Source organism: Lampetra planeri, chromosome 57, assembly GCF_965212315.1.
Source record: "Lampetra planeri chromosome 57, kcLamPlan1.2.h2, whole genome shotgun sequence".
In the NCBI taxonomy this organism is placed as follows: domain Eukaryota; kingdom Metazoa; phylum Chordata; class Hyperoartia; order Petromyzontiformes; family Petromyzontidae; genus Lampetra; species Lampetra planeri.
Window position 1 is genome coordinate 2,403,957 of NC_136163.1, and position 20,852 is coordinate 2,424,808.

The window sequence follows — 20,852 nt, forward strand, 5'->3', positions numbered from 1 at the left end:
GCCTTTATGACCCTCCAAAGAGAGAGAGAGAGACAGAGATAAGGAGAGAGACACGGACCCAGGACTCAAACCAGGTACTCAACACATTCCTGCGGAGGGAGCTGGTAGGAACGTTGGGTTGCTCGGTCAATGGCCTGCAGGGTCAACGGCGGCGTGGTGTATTCCGCAAATATGCCCGACTGTGAGGGCGGGCACAAGCCGGCGTGAGTAGGTTAAACGTTGAGTTTTATAAGGGCACCACGGGGTGACCAGCCCCTCCCCACCCAGCCCCACCCCTCCCACCCCCCACCCAGCCCCACCCTCCCCACCCAGCACCTCCCCACCCTCCCCTCCCCACCCAGCCCCAGCCCCCCTCCCACCCCCCCACCCAGCCCCACCCTCCCCACCCAGCCCCTCCACCCTCCCCACCCAGCCCCTCCCCACCCTCCCCACCCAGCCCCTCCCCACCCAGCCCCTCCCCACCCAGCCCCTCCCCACCCTCCCCACCCAGCCCCTCCCTCCCCACCCAGCCCCTCCCTCCCCACCCAGCCCCTCCCTCCCCACCCAGCCCCTCCCTCCCCACCCAGCCCATCCCTCCCCACCCAGCCCCTCCCTCCCCACCAAGCCCCTCCCTCCCCACCAAGCCCCTCCCTCCCCACCCAGCCCTTTCCCACCCCACCCAGCCCCTCCCTCCCCACCCAGCCCCTCCCTCCCCACCCCAAGCCCCCACCCTCCCCACCCTCCCCACCCCAGCCCCTCCCTCCCCCACCCAGCCCCTCCCTCCCCACCCAGCCCATCCCTCCCCACCCAGCCCCTCCCTCCCCACCCAGCCCCTCCCTCCCCACCCAGCCCCTCCCTCCCCACCCAGCCCCTCCCTCCCCACCCAGCCCCTCCCCACCCTCCCCACCCAGCCCCTCCCTGCACGACGGGACGGACGGACACAATAATCCCCTGTGGGCTGGTGTAACCAGGAGGTTCCTACCAGTAACAGCTCTTGGTTTATAGCCCTGACACGGCATTCACTGCCGCAACATCAAACTTGATGTGGAGCTTTCGCGACTGCAGGACCTACTCTTTGGTTCTTTCGGTAAAGTCACGTAGAAAGAGAAAATAATGAATCGAATTATTTAAATTTCCTGTTTTATAATAAATTAAATAAATATGTACTTTATTGCTTTCTCTTTCTACGTGACTTTAAATAATTATTTAAATGTATTGTTTTATAATAGAAAAAAGAAAATAACAAATCAAATAAATATTAAATTTCGTTGTTTTACAATAAATTAAATAAATATTAACTTTTTGGTTTTCTCTGTCTACGTGACTTTAAATTATTATTTAAATTTATTATTTTTATAATAGAAACAGAAAAAGAATACATTTAGAATTTTATAACAAATTAAATAATTGTTTACTTTATTATTTTCTCTTCCTACGTGACTTTAACGAAAGACCCAAAGAGTGTTTGCAACATCCTCCAATAGCCAGAATCGGAATATGCATCTGTCCTGGAGAAATCCGATGGGGGTACAACGCTCTTTTTTCACAGATGTCCAACAGGGGCAGTAGAGAAACACACCGAGGCAGAGGTCGCAACCGGGTACCCGATACCCGTACCCTACCCGATACCCGGCTACCCGTTTGCGACCCTGGTGCGGCCGGGTACGGGTAGGCCGTGAGTCACTGGTGAGTCACCGTGTGCCACTCATTTCCCAACGTCTTGTCTCTTCTCACAATTCAAGTTCCTAGTATCAACCCACCCGCGCCTGCAACATGGCTTCATCCCAGAGGTCGCAATCAGGTACCCGATACCCGTACCCTACCCGTACCCGGCCGGGTACGGGTAGGGTACGGGTACGGCCGGGTACGGGTACCCGTTTGCGACCCTGGTGCGGCCGGGTACGGGTACGGGTAAGGAATAAAAACAAGGTTTGCGACCTCCGGTTGAACCCCTTAAGAGGCATATTTCGACGACCTGGGGGTTCAAACAACAGCCCCCCACTCCCCGCACGTCCGCAAGAGGCGACCGGCTCCGCTTGCTCACCAGCCGCTTGCTGTAGAACTCCCACAGGAAGGCAACCGCAGCCACGCTCGGCTCCCACAGGTCGCACAGGGACAGCGTGTGGATCAGGGTGGCTCGCAGACGCTCCTCTCTCTGGCAGTGCTAGCGAAAGTCGACGGCACGCCACCAACACCATCATCACCATCCTCACCAACCACCACCACTACCACCACCACTATCATCACTACCATCATCACCACCACCATCACCACCACCGTCACCGTCGTCACCATCACCATCATCGCCACCACCATCGCCACCATCATCGCCACCATCCTCACCACCACCATCATCACCGCCACCAACCACCACCACCATCACCACCACCGTCACCGTCGTCACCATCACCATCATCGCCACCACCATCACCACCATCATCACCACCACCATCACCACCACCACCATCACCAACATGTGTTGGTAGTGTTGGTTTCTCACCGCCTGGCTGCTGCTGCCTTCCCATGTGTCTGGGGTCAATCAGAGAATACGAAGCTGTAAAGATACAGCTTCTACTCTTGCTGCTGCCGATGATGATGCTGATGATGATGCTGCCGATGATGATGCTGCCGATGATGATGCTGCCGATGATGATGCTGCCGATGATGATGCTGCCGATGATGATGCTGATGATGCTGCTGCCGATGATGATGATGCCGATGATGATGCTGCCGATGATGCTGCTGATGATGATGATGCTGCTGATGATGATGCTGCCGATGATGATGCTGCCGATGATGCTGCTGCCGATGATGCTGCTGCCGATGATGATGCTGATGATGATGATGCTGCCGATGATGATGCTGCCGATGATGCTGCTGCCGATGATGATGCTGATGATGATGATGCTGCTGATGATGATGCTGCTGATGATGATGCTGCCGATGATGATGCTGCCGATGATGATGCTGCCGATGATGATGCTGCCGATGATGATGCTGCCGATGATGATGCTGCCGATGATGCTGCTGCCGATGATGATGCTGCCGATGATGATGCTGCCGATGATGATGCTGATGATGATGATGCTGATGATGATGCTGCCGCCGATGATGATGCTGCCGATGATGATGCTGCCGATGATGATGCTGATGATGATGCTGCTGATGATGATGATGCTGCTGATGATGATGCTGCTGATGATGATGCTGCCGATGATGCTGCTGCCGATGATGATGCTGCCGATGATGATGCTGCCGATGATGATGCTGATGATGATGATGCTGATGATGATGCTGCCGCCGATGATGATGCTGCCGATGATGATGCTGCCGATGATGATGCTGATGATGATGCTGCTGATGATGATGATGCTGCCGATGATGATGCTGCCGATGATGATGCTGCCGATGATGATGCTGATGATGATGCTGCTGATGATGATGATGCTGATGATGATGATGCCGATGATGATGCTGATGATGATGCTGCCGATGATGATGCTGCCGATGATGATGCTGCCGATGATGCTGCTGCCGATGATGATGCTGATGATGATGATGCTGCTGCCGATGATGATGCTGCCGATGATGATGATGCTGATGACGATGATGCTGCTGATGATGATGCTGCTGCTGATGCTGCTGCTGCTGCTGATGGTGATGAGGTGTACATGACGAAGATAAAAATAACTACATTAAATCACGACGTTTCGGAGGCAACACAAGCTTCCGTCATCAGGTGGGACAACTACAGCAAAAAACAGAACTACTGTCCCACTACAATAATTCTGTATTTTTTTTTTGCTGTGGTTGTCCCACCTGATGACGGAAGCTTGTGTTGCCTCCGAAACGTCGTGATTTTATTTAGTTATTTTTATTTTTTATTTTCCACCCACGTGACTTTACCGAAAGAACCAAAGAGTATGGATCCTTGCAGTCACGAAAACTTAAAATCTAGAATGACGGAGATGTTGACACTCCTGGTGAATGATGATGATGATGATGACGGTAATGATGCAGCTGATATTGATGCAGCCGATGATACTAAGGATGAAAATATGCTACTGATTATAGTTATGAAAATGCTTCTGCTGATAGTGATGGCACTAGTTAAGAGCAGAGGATACCGACGATGATGATGATGCACTCATACCTGTGAATCGAAACACTTCCTCAGGAATTCCTCCATCAACGGCCAATTACTCTGAAACTGGATTCACAACACGGATTAGCACACGAGTGAGTGAGTGGGTGAATGAGTGAGCGAATGAGTGAGTAGGTGGTTGAGTGAGTGAATATGCGAGTGAGTGGGTGGGTGGATGAGTGGGTGGATGAGTGAGCAAATGAGTGAGTAGGTGGTTGAGTGAGTGAATAGGCGAGTAAGTGAGTGGGTGGATGAGTGGGTGGATGAGTGAGCAAATGAGTGAGTAGGTGGTTGAGTGAGTGAATATGCAAGTGAGTGGGTGGGTGGATGAGTGAGCAAATGAGTGAGTAGGTGGTTGAGTGAGTGAATAGGCGAGTGAGTGAATGGGTGGGTGGATGAGTGAGCAAATGAGTGAGTAGGTGGTTGAGTGAGTGAATAGGCGAGTGAGTGAATGGGTGGGTGGGTGGATGAGTGAGCAAATGAGTGAGTAGGTGATTGAGTGAGTGAATAGGCGAGTGAGTGAATGGGTGGGTGGGTGGATGAGTGAGCAAATGAGTGAGTAGGTGGTTGAGTGAGTGAATAGGCGAGTGAGTGAATGGGTGGGTGGATGAGTGAGCAAATGAGTGAGTAGGTGGTTGAGTGAGTGAATAGGCGAGTGAGTGAATGGGTGGGTGGGTGGATGAGTGAGCAAATGAGTGAGTAGGTGATTGAGTGAGTGAATAGGCGAGTGAGTGAATGGGTGGGTGGGTGGATGAGTGAGCAAATGAGTGAGTAGGTGATTGAGTGAGTGAATAGGCGAGTGAGTGAATGGGTGGGTGGGTGGATGAGTGAGCAAATGAGTGAGTAGGTGATTGAGTGAGTGAATAGGCGAGTGAGTGAATGGGTGGGTGGGTGGATGAGTGAGCAAATGAGTGAGTAGGTGATTGAGTGAGTGAATAGGCGAGTGAGTGAATGGGTGGGTGGGTGGATGAGTGAGCAAATGAGTGAGTAGGTGGTTGAGTGAGTGAATAGGCGAGTAAGTGAGTGGGTGGATGAGTGGGTGGATGAGTGAGCAAATGAGTGAGTAGGTGGTTGAGTGAGTGAATAGGCGAGTAAGTGAGTGGGTGGATGAGTGGGTGGATGAGTGAGCAAATGAGTGAGTAGGTGGTTGAGTGAGTGAATATGCGAGTGAGTGGGTGGGTGGATGAGTGAGCAAATGAGTGAGTGAATAGGCGAGTGAGTGAATGGGTGGGTGGATGAGTGAGCAAATGAGTGAGTAGGTGGTTGAGTGAGTGAATAGGCGAGTGAGTGAATGGGTGGGTGGGTGGATGAGTGAGCAAATGAGTGAGTAGGTGGTTGAGTGAGTGGATAGGCGAGTGAGTGAGTGGGTGGATGAGTGAGCAAATGAGTGAATAGGTGGTTGAGTGAGTGAATAGGCGAGTGAGTGAGTGGGTCGTTAGGTGGGCTGGTGAATGAACGAAAGTGTGGGTGAATGAGTGAGCAAATGAGTGAGTAGGTGGTTGAGTGAGTGAGTGAATAGGCGAGTGAGTGAGTGGGTAGTCAGGTGGGCTGGTGAATGAACGAAAGTGTGGGTGAATGAGTGAGTGAATGAATGAGTCATCTCAGTCATCTCGGTCAGTCGACCCGTGGCACCTGGGTCTGCCCCGTGACCTCCTGCCAGCGGGCGTTCGACACTTCACGTGGCCTCAAGGTGCACATGGCCTGGCACAAGCGTCGTGGTGACGTCACCGCCACTTAGTGGCGAATGGCGGTTGTTATTGTTGTTGAATGGGTAAGTTGTGGGGAGCGTTAGTGCAGCGGTTTGCACGCTACTAACCCGGCGACCTGAGTTCGATTCCCACTCACGGCCAACACCAGTGACGATTATCTGAACCGGTCCTGGGCCTCCCCTAGGACAACTCAGCCTCAAAATGAGTACTTGTGTAAACGTTGCCATTAAGGAGCTAAAGGCGGCGGGGTCGTGGTGTCGGCCACCCACCCCCTCGTGTGCCGTGCCGGCCTTCATAGGTGCTGCTCGCTAACAGTCTGTTAAAGGCTCTACGAGGGATCTTTGTCCGTCTTTGAATGGGTGAGTAGGTGGGTGGGTGGGTGAGTGAGTGAGTGTGCATATGAATATGTGAAGGTGTAACCCCAACGGTGGATGTATCCCTCACGTCTAATCGCTTAACCCAACCCGGACACAGCCAAAAAATCCACAGCACCAAACGTGACCCCAAAACCAACCCCTAATCCTATCCCTAACCACGACCCCCCACCGCAACCACCAACCCCGCCACCAGAGCTGATGTAAACGCTAACCCTTAACACCAGCCCGAGCAGTTCCATTACCCCGACTCTAACCTCGACCCCAACCCATAACTCCTTGCCTCTACCCACCCCCCCCGCCCCACCTTCCTCTCCCTCACCATCTCCTCCGTATCCTCCGCCACTGGTCTCCATTTCCCCCCCTTCACCCCTTGCCCCCTCTCCCCTCCCCTCCCCTCCCCCTCCCCCTCCCCTCACCGTCTCCTCCTCCCCTCCCCGCGTCGTCTTCGCCACCCCAAGTGACGCAACGTTAGCCAGCAGCCAAACACCCACGGCAAGAGGATCCCTCGCTCCCCTCAATCCCTGCACCACGCCTCCCCTTCCTCCACCACCATCGCCACCACCGCCTCCTCCCTGTGTCGCGTGTCCGAGTGCGAGAGAGAACTCGGCCCAGAATGGCTGCGGGGTGCAACAACGCGTCGATTTGATCAGAGAACATCGCTAATAACTCATTGAATTATTACGAATAATTAGTTTTAATTTCACCAGGTTAAGGCCCACTGAGCAGCGTAGCTCTTTTGCAAGTGATAGCCCCACGAAGTGGCTTATCGTCGTGTGGAAATGTATCGCAGTTAAATACTCCGAACACGTGACGACGGTTTTAAACGTGGAGGGAAAAACCGGAGGAAAAATCCACGCGACCACGGGAAGAGAGACACGCAAACTCCAAATATACAGCAGCAGGCGTCAGGGTCGGGATCGAACCCACGACCTCCTGTACACCAGGCGAGGTAGTTAACATCTCCTAGCCACCGTGATGATGATGATGAGAGAGAGACACGCAAACTCCAAATATACAGCAGCAGGCGTCAGGGTCGGGATCGAACCCACGACCTCCTGTACACCAGGCGAGGTAGTTAACATCTCCTAGCCACCGTGATGATGATGATGATGAGAGAGAGACACGCAAACTCCAAATATACAGCAGCAGGCGTCAGGGTCGGGATCGAACCCACGACCTCCTGTACACCAGGCGAGGGAGTTAACATCTCCTAGCCACCGTGATGGTGGTGGTTGGTGGTGGTGAGACTATGAAGAAAGTTATGGAGGTCGGTGTCGACTGTGCGACATTTCTTGGATGTGGCAGAGGACGTCAATTGCATCACATCGGCTCCAATGCTTGCGATGCACTTGTCTCTGATGGGGTCTCCAAACCATGGCAGAAAGACAGACTGGTCTCTGATAGGGTTGCTAAGACAAAGACAGACAGACCAGTCTCTGATGGGGATTCTAAGACATTGACAGACAGACTAATCTTCGATGGGTCTCAAGACAATGGCACGGACAGATCAGTCTCTGATGGGGTTTCTAAGACAATGACAGACAGACAGACCCGTCTCTGATGGGTCTCTACACAGTGACAGACAGATCAGTTTCTGATGGGGTTTCTAAGACAAAGACAGACAGACCAGTCTCTGATGGAGTCTCTACACAGTGACAGACAGAACAATCTCTGATGGAGTCTCTAAAGACTGATAGACAGACAGAGCGGTCTCTGATGGGAGTCTCTAAACAGTGACAGACAGACCAGTCTCTGATGGGGTTTCTAAGACAATGACAGACAGACAGACCCGTCTCTGATGGGTCTCTACACAGTGACAGACAGACCAGTCTCTAATGGGGTTTCTAAGACAATGACAGACAGACAGACACGTCTCTGATGGGTCTCTACACAGTGACAGACAGACAGACTTGTCTCTGATGGAGTCTCTACACAGTGACAGACAGACAGACTTATCTCTGATGGAGTCTCTAAAGACTGACAGACAGACAGAGCGGTCTCTGATGGGGGTCTCTACACAGTGACAGACAGACCAGTCTCTGATAGGGTTTCTAATACAATGACAGAGACAGACCAGTCTCTGATAGGGTTTCTAAGACAACGACAGACAGACAGACTTGTCTCTGATGGAGTCTCGAGACAATGACAGACAGGGGGGAGGGGGAGGGTTAAAGGTGCAGCCTCGCAACCACGCGCTCACGCGACCGCCAGCGGTAGGACCCACGCATGCAGGGAGCTCTGCGGTGAGCCGCTCCCTCACCTGGGTGAGGAACGTTTTGTGTCGATGGTCGAGGAACATGAGAACCATTGTCCACATCTCTCGCACGCAGCCACATGGAAACGGGTCCTGGGTGACCTCTTCGAATGGAGTTAGCTGTGGAAGAAGTATAACCCGTAAAAACAAAGTTTTTCACTATAAATCCTTTATATGCGTGGCGGCTAGAGTCCTCTCGTCCTCTGGCTTGAGATGGCTGCCACCTATGGGTCAGATGATTGCCTGCCACCATTAAGCAATTGGTAATTAAATATAATTTTTTGTCCTAAAAAGTGTAAAATTTTGGAAAAAAAATTCACGAACATTAATTGTCTAGCACAACGAGTCTGTGTGCAAAATGTCAGCTCGATTGGATCACGGGAAGTGGGTTAAAAAACGACCGAAAGATTTGCACGGTCGTAAGCGCGCAAGCAAGCAAGTGAACTTAATATAAAGGATTTAAAAAACAACAGATGAGATGAGAATACATACACACGGACCGGTTTCTCTGATGGGAGTCTCCAGACAATGCAAAAAATAATACTTAAGGACATGAGAGAGAGAGAGAGAGAGACGTACCTTATTGTGTTTATTAACGGCAACTTGAACGAGGTCGGTCATTAACGAGCGAACCAGGTCGTCAATAAACGAGCTGGGTGTTTCACGGTCAAATCTATATGGCTGGAAACCTATTGTGAAACACACACACACACACAAAGATCAAAGAACAAAGATCCCCCGTATAGCCTTAACAGACTGTAGGGGCAAGTGCTGTTAGCGAGTAGCAGCACCTATGAAGGCCGGAACGGTACACGAGGGGGTGGGTGGCCAGCACCACGCCCGACCGCCTTTGTCTCCCCAGTGGCGATGTTTACACCCCGCACCAGGTACTCATTTAAGGCTGAGTCGACCTAGGAGAGGCCCAGGACCGGTTCAGATAATCGTCACTGGTGTTAGCCGTGAGCGGGAATCGAACCCGGGTCGCCAGGTTCATAGCGCAGCGCGCTAACCGCTACACTACCGCTCCCCTACACACACACACATATAATTGTACCAACAAACACAAAGATCCCCCCCACATATCCATACACAGTCGGGTCAAGTGCTGTTAACCGAGCGCGCGTTAATTAAGTGCCGGCAAAGCGCACGAGTGGGTCGGTGTGGCCAGGCTGCCTTTGTCTCTCCCCAGCGCTGATCATGTACGCACCCTGCCAAGCAGCCAAGGAACGCGGAGTCCACCTAGGGGAGGCCCAGGACCCGTTCGGATGATCGTCACCGGTGTTGGCCGTGAGCGGGAATCGAACTCGGGTGGGCAGGTTTGTAGCGCAGCGTAGCGCTAAACTCTGGACCAATGCTCCCCGCAAAAAGCAAAGATCCCCGCGTAGCCTCTTGGAGCAAGTGCTGTTAGCGAGCATATATCAAGGCTGCCATGGCACACGAGGCGGTGGGTAGTGATATGTACACACCACACTCGGTACTCATTTGAGGCTGAGTCGACCTAGGGGAGGCTCAGAACCGGTTGAGATAATCGTCACCGGCGTTGGCCGTGAGCGGGATTTGAACTCTGCGCTAACCACGACACTACCGCTCCCCACGTAATGTTGAAGGACTTTGACACGGCCATCATGAACCCTCTCAGAGACACCCAGACTAAAGACTCGAACCCAGATCCTGACCCTTAGCATTACCGGCTCAGTGTCTCTGACACGGCCATCATGAACCCCGTGAGAGCGACGCGCACACTCAAGACTCGAACCTATGATTTCAGCGGTGCTGAGATGTTAACTACCTCGCCTGGTGTACAGGAGGTCGTGGGTTCGATCCCAACCCTGACGCCTGCTGTTGTATATTTGGAGTTTGCGTGTCTCTCTCTCTCATCATCATCACGGTGGCTAGGAGATGTTAACTACCTCGCCTGGTGTACAGGAGGTCGTGGGTTCGATCCCAACCCTGACGCCTGCTGTTGTATATTTGGAGTTTGCGTGTCTCTCTCTCTCATCATCATCACGGTGGCTAGGAGATGTTAACTACCTCGCCTGGTGTACAGGAGGTCGTGGGTTCGATCCCAACCCTGACGCCTGCTGTTGTATATTTGGAGTTTGCGTGTCTCTCTCTCTCATCATCATCACGGTGGCTAGGAGATGTTAACTACCTCGCCTGGTATACAGGAGGTCGTGGGTTCCATCCCGACCCTGACGCCTGCTGCTGTATATTTGGAGTTTGCGTGTCTCTCTCTCTATCATCATCACGGTGGCTAGGAGATGTTAACTACCTCGCCTGGTATACAGGATGTAGTGGGCTCGATCCCGACCCTGACGCCTGCTGCTGTATATTTGGAGTTTGCGTGTCTCTCTCCCTGCGCTCACGTGGATTTGTCTCTGGGTCCTCCGGTTTTTCCCTCCACATTTAGGATCGACGTGCGCTTAAAAGCGTGCCATCAATTGTGGCCAAGTCTCTTCTGGAAAAAAAAGGTCTATAGAGCTCAGTGGGCCTCGCCTGGTAACATAAAATAAAATAGTTTAAATACTTTAGTTTTACATCTCCCCGACGAGGCCATTGTGAATTATTTGCGTTTCAAGAAATGTAAACTCGTTCGATTGAAGCGCTGATTTTTATTTATTTCGCGAGCACTGTCGAGGGAAATAAACGTACAGTTATAAAACTCCTCCCTTTAAACTTCAGATTTTCTTGAGGGGAGCCGTAGTGTTTATGGGTCCCAGATCGCCGCAATTACCGGCGAGCTTAATTAAATGCCCTTTTAACTCTCTTCTCCGAGCCACGTGTGTGTGTGTCTGAGAGCGAGTGGAGGGGGTGGGGGTGGAGGTGGACTGTTGAGTGGACGGTTACCGTTGTGAGGTTTAAAGTACCAGTTTGCATTTGAGGTGCAAAGTGGGAGAGGTGATTGGGGATAGTTACGGTGGGAATTGTGAAGACAGAGCAAATGCTAATGGTGCATCATAGCTCTGTGAAAGACACTCAGAGCCAGCAGTGCTAAGGACATGAGTTTGAGACCGGGTCAAGGTGTTTTATCTCGCATGGGGTTCATAATAATGGGCATCATCTTCTTGGTTCTTTCGGTAAAGTCACGTAGAAGGGAAGTAATAAAATAATAAAAATAAAACATAATAAACGTCGTGAGAATTGTTTTATGATGTTTTATTTTTATTATTTTATTACTTCCCTTCTACGTGACTTTACCGAAAGAACCAAGAAGATGAATCCCTGCAGTCACGAAAGCTTTAAATCGAAAAATAATGGGCATGTTGAAAACACTGCTTCAGCACTGCTTATAATCCTAGGTTTGAGCCGAGGGTCTCGGTCTATATTTGTACATCTCTCTCTCGCTCTCATTCAGAGTGTTCATAAGACATTCACATCCTCACTGCACGGTTGACTACGTGCGGTGCGAAATCAGTTATACAGCGAGGGAAAAAAGTATTTGATCCCCTGCTGATTTCGTACGTTTTCCCACTGACAAAGAAATTATCAGCCTATAATTTTAATGCTAGGTTTATTTGAACAGTGAGAAACAGAACAACAACAACAAAAATCCAGAAAAACGCATGTCAAAAATGTTATAAATTGATTTGCATTTCAATGAGGGAAATAAGTATTTGACCCCCTCTCAATCAGAAAGATTTCTGGCTCCCCTGTACATACATACAACTTCGTACACACTCACACATACACACATGTTCGGTCGCACATACGCTCTTACAAAAGGCAAAGATCCCCCATATAGCTTGAAGAGACGGTTGGGGCAAGTGCTGTTAGTGCGCACCTATGAAGGCAGGCACGAGACTGCTTCAGTGGCGATGTTTACACACCGCTTGAGGCTGAGTCGACCTAGGGGAGACCCAGGATCGGTTCAGATATTCACCACTGTTATTGGTCGTGAGCGGGAATCGAACTCGGGTCGCCGGGTTCGTAGCGCAGCCGCGCTAACCGCTACATTAGCACTCCCCACAGACACTCTTATAAACACACACACACTCGATCTGGCACACGCACAGTCAATTCACCTGTTGTTTTCTCCTGAAGTCGATATAAAATGTCCAGGCAGGCCCATCTCATGTCCAAGTTAAGGTGGAATAAATGCCAGGACGGAGGATACACCTGCAGGGAAGATCACAGGAGGTGAATGACAAATGAAAATACAGACACCGCACGCAGCCAATACACCACCACTTCCCGCAATAAACACAAGGACAAAGATCCCCTGTATAGCTTCTTGGTTCTTTCGGTAAAGTCACGTAGAAGGGAAGTAATACAATAATAAAAATAAAACATGAGAAAATAATTCTCACGACGTTTCGGCCACAACGCAAGCAGCCGTCCTCAGGTGAAGACCAGGTCTGTCGGGGAGACAACGTCTGAATGAAACAACACCACGCTTGGAGCGACAGACCTGGTCTTCACCTGAGGACGGCTGCTTGCGTTGTGGCCGAAACGTCATGAGAATTATTGTATTATGTTTTATTTTAATTATTTTATTACTTCCCTTCTACGTGACTTTACCGAAAGAACCAAGAAGATGAATCCCTGCAGTCACGAAAGCTTTACATCGAAATCCCCTGTATAGCTTCAACAGACTGTTGGGACAAGTGCTGTTCGCAAGCGCCTATTAAGGCCGGAACGAGACACGGGGGGGGGGGGGGGGGGGGGGTGCCTTCGTCTCCCTCATGGCGATGTTTACACACCGCACCAGGTACTAATTTGAGGCTGAGTCGACCTAGGAGAAGCTCAGGACCGGTTCAGATAATCGTCACCGGTGTTGGCCGTGAGCGGGAACCGAACGCGGGTCGCCGGGTTCATAGCGCTGCACCACCGCTCCCCACACACATACGCATGTACAAACACGCACACACGTACACAACTTAAAACACGAGCTCCAACACACGCGAACACCCGCCTACGTGCCCAGGACTGACTGTTGTTAGCGTGGCACCGTCAGAAGGCACGGTGGACGTGTGTGCGTGCCTTGGCGGAGGGCTGGTGAGCGGGGAAGTCACCCAGCGATCCCAGGTGCTGTAGCAGAGAGCTCAGCTCTGCAAGCACGCGGGCCGGGAGGGAGTCCTGTAGAGGGCTGACTGTGTGTGGGGTGGTGCACTCATCCAGCCAGCTGTGGGTACACACACACACACAGCGTACACACACACATGTTACACACAGCACACACACACACACATACATGTTACACACATACATGTTACACACAGCACACAGCGTACAAGCATACATGTTACACACAGCACACACACAGCACACACAGTGTACACACATACATGTTACACACAGCACACAGCGTACAAGCATGCATGTTACACACAGCACACACACAGCACACACAGTGTACACACATACATGTTACACACAGCACACACACAGCGTACAAGCATACATGTTACACACAGCACACACACATTACACACATGTTATACACATTACACTGACATGTGTATCACACAGCACACACACATTACACACATGTTATACACATTACACTGACATGTGTATCACACAGCACACACACATTACACACATGTTATACACATTACACTGACATGTGTATCACACAGCACACACACATTACACATGTCATACACACGTTACACACACGTTATACGTACGCGTTACACATGTTACACACACGTTATACTTACACACTTACACGGTACAACCGTCATACGTACACCAGTTAAACAAAGCACACACGTTAAACATACAATATACACGCTATACACACGTATTCACACGGCACGCATTAATAATACGCTATACACACGCACAGACGTGGCATTAGACAAACTATACAGATTCAACATACTACGTACATGCATACACATCACACATCCCGTAGTTAAGTCATGTTTCACACGCTTTTATTTAACTCACTCTGTCTGTTGTCGTTGTCGTTGTATCTTCAAATCTCGTAACTCAATTTTAACCCACTTCCCAATGTGGTATCGACTGCAAACGTGGTATTCTTATGTCATGCTGATGACAATACTATATTCTATCATAAAAAAATATTAATTTTAAACATTCTTTTTTATATGCTATGTTTCGGCTTGGCTCTAATTGTCCACGGCCAACTGACGTTGGCTGCAATTGGCCACGGTCCCTTACGTTGTGGCAAGCTTAGGGGCCACTTCCTGGAGTCGTGTAATTCTTCCATTTACTAGTACGGTACATTTCATTAAAGCGCGTTTTAAAAAAAAAGTTTTTTTTAATATTACTTATTTTTTTCAATGTACTTGAATATACTTTAAAAGACCGATGCTCGCCATCGAACGAAGGCGGTCACCGCATCGCGCGCCGCTTTCAGACGCGCGTTCTGTGGCCGTCTGGAACGCTCTTCCTCACCGATATTAGGAAGTCATTGGGAGCTCTGCCACTTTTAAATTATCAACTGACGTTGGCTGCAATTGGCCACGGCCCCTTACGTTGTGGCAAGCTTAGGGGCCACTTCCTGGAGTCGTGTAATTCTTCCATTTACTAGTACGGTACATTTCATTAAAGCGTGTTTTAAAAAAAAAGTATTTTTAATATTACTTATTTTTTTCAATATACTTGAATAAACTTTAAAAGACCGATGCTCGCCATCGAACGAAGGTGGTCACCGCATCGCGCGCCGCTTTCAGACGCGCGTTCTGTGGCCGTCTGGAACGCTCTTCCTCACCGATATTAGGAAGTCATTGGGAGCTCTGCCACTTTTAAATTATCAACTGACGTTGGCTGCAATTGGCCACGGTCCCTTACGTTGTGGCAAGCTTAGGGGCCACTTCCTGGAGTCGTGTAATTCTTCCATTTACTAGTACGGTACATTTCATTAAAGCGTGTTTTAAAAAAAGTATTTTTAATATTACTTATTTTTTTCAATATACTTGAATAAACTTTAAAAGACCGATGCTCGCCATCGAACGAAGGCGGTCACCGCATCGCGCGCCGCTTTCAGACGCGCGTTCTGTGGCCGTCTGGAACGCTCTTCCTCACCGATATTAGGAAGTCATTGGGAGCTCTGCCACTTTTAAATTATCAACTGACGTTGGCTGCAATTGGCCACGGTCCCTTACGTTGTGGCAAGCTTAGGGGCCACTTCCTGGAGTCGTGTAATTCTTCCATTTACTAGTACGGTACATTTCATTAAAGCGTGTTTTAAAAAAAGTATTTTTAATATTACTTATTTTTTTCAATATACTTGAATAAACTTTAAAAGACCGATGCTCGCCATCGAACGAAGGCGGTCACCGCATCGCGCGCCGCTTTCAGACGCGCGTTCTGCGGCCGTCTGGAACGCTCCTTCCTCACCGATATTAGGAAGTCATTGGGAGCTCTGCCACTTTTAAATCATCATCTAGACCAGGGGCTGGGGAACCTTTTTTCTGCCAAGGGCCATTTGGATATTTATAACATTATTCGCGGGCCGTACACAATGATCAACTTCAAAATGAGCCTGTTGTTATATTTGGTGAAATATTTAATTAACTCGCCCCTAATGTGATGGCTGGAACTGCTTAACAGTACTGCTGCTAATTTGTTTTTTTACCCTTCTATCTGGCAACAAAACTGACACCTTTTTTTTACAAGGAGTCATGTTTGCATAGACCACAATACCTGCAGTCATAATGCAAACAAAAAACACAACTCTGATAATGTATGCACTGTCCTTGAAGTTGATTGGTCCACACCCGAGACAGCTTTCCTTAGAGCCTAGTCTCACATGGTGTTGGACCAGATGACGCCAAAAGGCGCACAACTCAAAGACAATGCACCATCAGAGTTGTGTTTTTTGTTTGCATTACGACTGCAGGTATTGTGTTCTATGCAAACATGACTCCTTGTAAAAAAGGTGTCAGTTTTGTTGCCAGATAGAAGGGTAAAAAAACAATTATCATATTTTTTACTGGCAAATGAGGTTCCAATGGAGTACTGCTGCTTTTTAAATCCTTTATATTAAGTTCACTTGCTCGCTTGCTTGCTTACGAGCGTGCAAATCTTTCGGTCGTTTTTTAACCCACTTCCCGTGATCCAATCGAGCTGACATTTTGCACACAGACTCGTTGTGCGTGACAATTAATTTTCGTGAAAAATGTTTTCCAAAATGTTACACTTTTTAGGAAAAAATAAATTATATTTAATTACCAATTGCTTAATGGTGCAATGCAATCATCTGACCCATAGGTGGCAGCCATCTCAAGCCAGAGGACGAGAGGACTCTAGCCGCCACGCATATAAAGGATTTATAGTGAAAAACTTTGTCTTTACGGGTACATTTTTTTGTATTTGGATTGTCAGCCAACACCGGTTACAACCCCAAGTTGAGGTGCACTGATTGGTCTCTTTTAGCCCCGCTCACCCCCCCAACACGTTCCATTCATTGGCTACCACACTCAGATAAGCCCCTCCCCCTTAACTAGTATATAAGAGCTTGTCTCTTGGAATTTTGTCTCACTTGATTCAGTAAATTTAGCTGTGACGGTCCCACCTGATGACGGAGACTTGTGTTGCCTCCAAAACGTCGTGATTTTAATTATTTTATTTCTATTCTTGGTTCTTTCGGTAAAGTCACGTAGAAGGGAAGTAATAAAATAAAAATAAATAAATTATTTTTTATTACTTCCCTTCTACGTGACTTTACCGAAAGAACCAAGAAGATGAATCCCTGCAGTCACGAAAGCATTAATCGAAATATTTTATTTCTATTATTATTTATATTATTTGTATTATTATTTATTTTTACCTACGTGACTTTACCGAAAAAATCTAAGAGTATGAATCCTTGCAGTCACGAAAGCTTCAAATCTAGAATGGAACGGCTTCTGTTTGGCGAGGCGTGTGATGTTAGCTGGGTATTGATGACGACGATGTTGCTGCTACTAGCAAATGCTTTTCCAGGTTTGCTCCTAGATTTGTTGAATTTCTAGTCCCGCCTGCGGTTGCCTTGGCAGGGCCAGAGACACAAATGATTTCGCGGGCCGGACGTTCCCCACCCCTGATTTAGGTTGACAAACTCATTTCTTTAGAACCTCTCGTTGTTGTGTTTAGTTTGTTGTCCTTTCACCGCACCTCCGATTAGCACGTAAGTTCCACATCCGTGCATATATAGAGAAGCACACAGGCTCATGTGGAGACCCATAGACTCACATATAGACCCACAGACTTGCATAGATTGAACACAATAGACTTTTAAAAAATGTCTCTAGAACTGTTCTTTGTTTACTTGGTTGTCCATCCCCCCGCCGCACCTCCAGTTTGCCCGGCCTGCTACGTACGGGGGTGGTGCGAAAGAAGTTGAACGTGCCGTACGTGAGATGACGATGCTGCTGCTGCTGCTACCGATGATGCTCTCACCGATAGATGCTGATGCGGACATACAGCATGAACTTCACGCACTCCTTCCGAATGCCCTCAGCTTCGCAGTGAATTCCTTTGAGCTGCCCTAAATACACACACGCACACACAAATATACGTACAAGATCCCCCGCGAAAGCCTTCGACTGTTGGGGGCAAGTGCCGTTAACGAGAAGCACCTATGAAGGCCGGCACGGCACACGAGGGGGTGGTGTGGCCAGCACCACGCCCGACCGCCTTTGTCTCCCCAGTGGCGATGTTTTTAAACACCGCACCAGGTACTCATTTGAGGCCGAGTCGACCTAGAAGAGGCCCAGAACGCGATTCAGATAATCGCCAACTTTGTTGGCCGTGAGCGGGAATCAATCTCGGGTCACCGGGTTCGTAGCGCAGCACGCTAACCGTTGCACTACCGCTCCCCTATACACAACAACAACAAGCGCCATTCGCCACTAAGTGGCGGTGACGTCACCACGGCGCTTGTGCCAGGCCATGTGCACGTTGAAGCCACGTGAAGTGTCGAACGCCCGCTGGCAGGAGGTCACGGGGCAGACCCAGGTGCCATAGGTCGACTGACTGAGATGACTTGCCTATGCACCAAATGTGCCCCCTACTGTGCCAACATACACACGCAGATATACATACAAAGACCCCCCCCCCCCACCTTTCGACTTAAGACTGTTGGGGCAAGTGCTGTTAGCGAATACGGATGAAGGCCGCCATGGCACACAAAGGGGGTGGCACAGCCACATACAGCTCCTTACGCAGCAGGGCATGCAGGGAACAAAACCAAATTAAAAGCATTCTGGGAAGGGTGGCAATGGGGTCAGATGACCGCACAAGAGGTGGGAATTAGCAGGTCACTCATTTAAGGCTGAGCTTACCTGGTGGCGCACCACTCACCACTGTGTTGTGTGCAAGTTAAAGTACGTGTGTGCGTGTGTGTGTGCGTGTGCGTGTGTGCGTGTGTGTGCGTGTGTGCGTGTGCATGCCGATCAGTGGGGAACGGTAGTGTAGCGGTTAGCGCTACAAACCTGGCGACCAGAGATTGATTCCCGCTCACGGCCAACATCGGTGACGATTATATGAACCGGTCCTGGGCCTCCCCTAGGTCGGCTCAGCCTCAAATGAGATCCTGGTGCGGTGTGTAAACATGGCCACTCGGGAGATAAAGGCGGCTGGGCGTGGTGCTGGCCACCCACCCCCTCGTGTGCCGTGCCAGCCTTCATAGGTGCTCGCTAACAGCACTTGCCCCAACAGTCTGTTAAAGGCTACACGTGGTATCTTTGTATCTGTGTATATGTGTAAGTCCATCCGTGCGTGCGTAAACTCATGCATGTGTGTATGTCGTTGCGAGTAAACTCACGCGTATATGTAAGCTCGTGCATGTCTGCCTTTTGTGTAAACCCATGTGTGTGTAAAACTGTGTGTGTGTGTAAGACCGTGTGTGTGTGTGTCTTTGTGTGTGAGCCCATGCGTGTGTGTGTCTTTGTGTGTAAGCCCGTGTGTGTGTATGTCTGTGTGTAAGCATGTGTGTGTGTTAGCCCATGCCTCCGTGTGTGTGTGTGTGCGTATGTCTTTGTGTGTAAGCCTGTCTGTGTGTATGTCTGTGTGTATGTCTTTGTGTGTAAGCCTGTGTGTGTGTATGTCTGTGTGTATGTCTGTGTGTAAGCACGTGTGTGTGTGTGTCAGCCCATGCCTCCGTGTGTGTGTGCGCGTATGTCTTTGTGTGTAAGCCCGTGTGTGTGTATGTCTGTGTGTAAGCCCGTGTGTGTGTGTGTCTGTGTGTGTGTGTGTGCGTAATTCTTTGTGTGTAAGCCCGTGTGTGTATGTCTGTGTGTATGTCTTTGTGTGTAAGCCCGTGTGTGTGTGTTAGCCCATGCCTCCGTGTGTGTGTGTGCGCGTATGTCTTTGTGTGTAAGCCCGTGTGTGTGTATGTCTGTGCGTAAGCACGTGTGTGTGTGAGTGTGTCAGCCCATGCCTCCGTGTGTGTGTGTGTGTGCGTATGTCTTTGTGTGTAAGCCCGTGTGTGTGTATGTCTGTGTGTGTGTGTGTGTGCGTGTATGTCTTTGTGTGTAAGCCCGTGTGTGTGTATGTCTGTGTGTGTGTGTGTGTGCGTGTATGTCTTTGTGTGTAAGCCCGTGTGTGTGTATGTCTGTGTGTGTGTGTGTGTGCGTGTATGTCTTTGTGTGTAAGCCCGTGTGTGTGTATGTCTGTGTGTGTGTGTGTGCGTGTATGTCTTTGTGTGTAAGCCCGTGTGTGTGTGCGTGCACGGAGCTAAACCCGGAATAAATTTTAAATCCGCAGCAGCAGAAAGAAAAGAAGAAAAGGGAGGGAGAAGAGAGGGAACTCTAAAGCTGTGTCTGTAGCCAGCACAAACCCCTAGAGCTGCTCCGTGTGTGTGTGCGCGCGCGAGTGTGTGAGAGGCGCGTGCGTGTGTGCGTGCCGAGTCTATGGCAGTGCCAGCCTTAATAGGTGCTCGCTAACGCAAGTTGCCGCGGGAGTATTTTAAAGGCAACAGGGGGGATCTTTTCAAAACGATTTTCAAAGGCGGTCGGGCATAATGTTGGCCACCCACCCCCTCGTGTGCCGTGCCGGCCTTCATAAGTGCTACTCGATAACAACGCTTGCCCCAACAGTCTGTTAAGGCTACACGGGGGATCTTTATATCTGCGCGAATGTATACGTGTGAAACTGTCAGTATCTGCGCGTGTGTCCAGTCAAATCCATGGCACCTGGGTCTTTCCCGTGACCTCCTCCTGCAGCAAGCCTTCAACACTTCACGTGGCTTCAAAGTGCAGCTAGCCTGGCACAAGCGTCGTGGTGACGGGGATTGTTGTCGTGTCCGGCAGAGTGGTGAGCCGTGGAGCAGACGTTTGCGCGCTGCACTACGAACCTGCCCCCCCACCCCGACTTCAATTCCCGCTCACGGCCAACCAAAGGTCGCAACCTGATACCCGTACCCTACCCGATACCCGGTTACCCGTAACCGGCCGGGTACGGGTAGCCGTTTGCGACCCTGGTGCGGCCGGGTA

At 50.0% G+C, this 20,852-nt stretch overlaps 1 protein-coding gene across 1 annotated transcript in view; it reads right to left on the reverse strand.

Annotated features, from left to right (window-relative positions):
* LOC144735748 (protein MMS22-like) overlaps nucleotides 1-20,852 on the reverse strand; it is a 175,215-nt gene that overhangs the window by 120,147 nt on the left and 34,216 nt on the right. The window contains exons 5-12 of the mRNA XM_078618246.1: nucleotides 17,818-17,905; nucleotides 13,444-13,585; nucleotides 12,486-12,579; nucleotides 9,043-9,152; nucleotides 8,470-8,583; nucleotides 6,626-6,826; nucleotides 4,133-4,189; nucleotides 2,024-2,143 (exon numbers count right to left, since the gene is read on the reverse strand). Coding sequence (XP_078474372.1) covers nucleotides 2,024-2,143; nucleotides 4,133-4,189; nucleotides 6,626-6,826; nucleotides 8,470-8,583; nucleotides 9,043-9,152; nucleotides 12,486-12,579; nucleotides 13,444-13,585; nucleotides 17,818-17,905 — 926 coding nt within the window. The remainder of the gene's footprint in view (nucleotides 1-2,023; nucleotides 2,144-4,132; nucleotides 4,190-6,625; nucleotides 6,827-8,469; nucleotides 8,584-9,042; nucleotides 9,153-12,485; nucleotides 12,580-13,443; nucleotides 13,586-17,817; nucleotides 17,906-20,852) is intronic.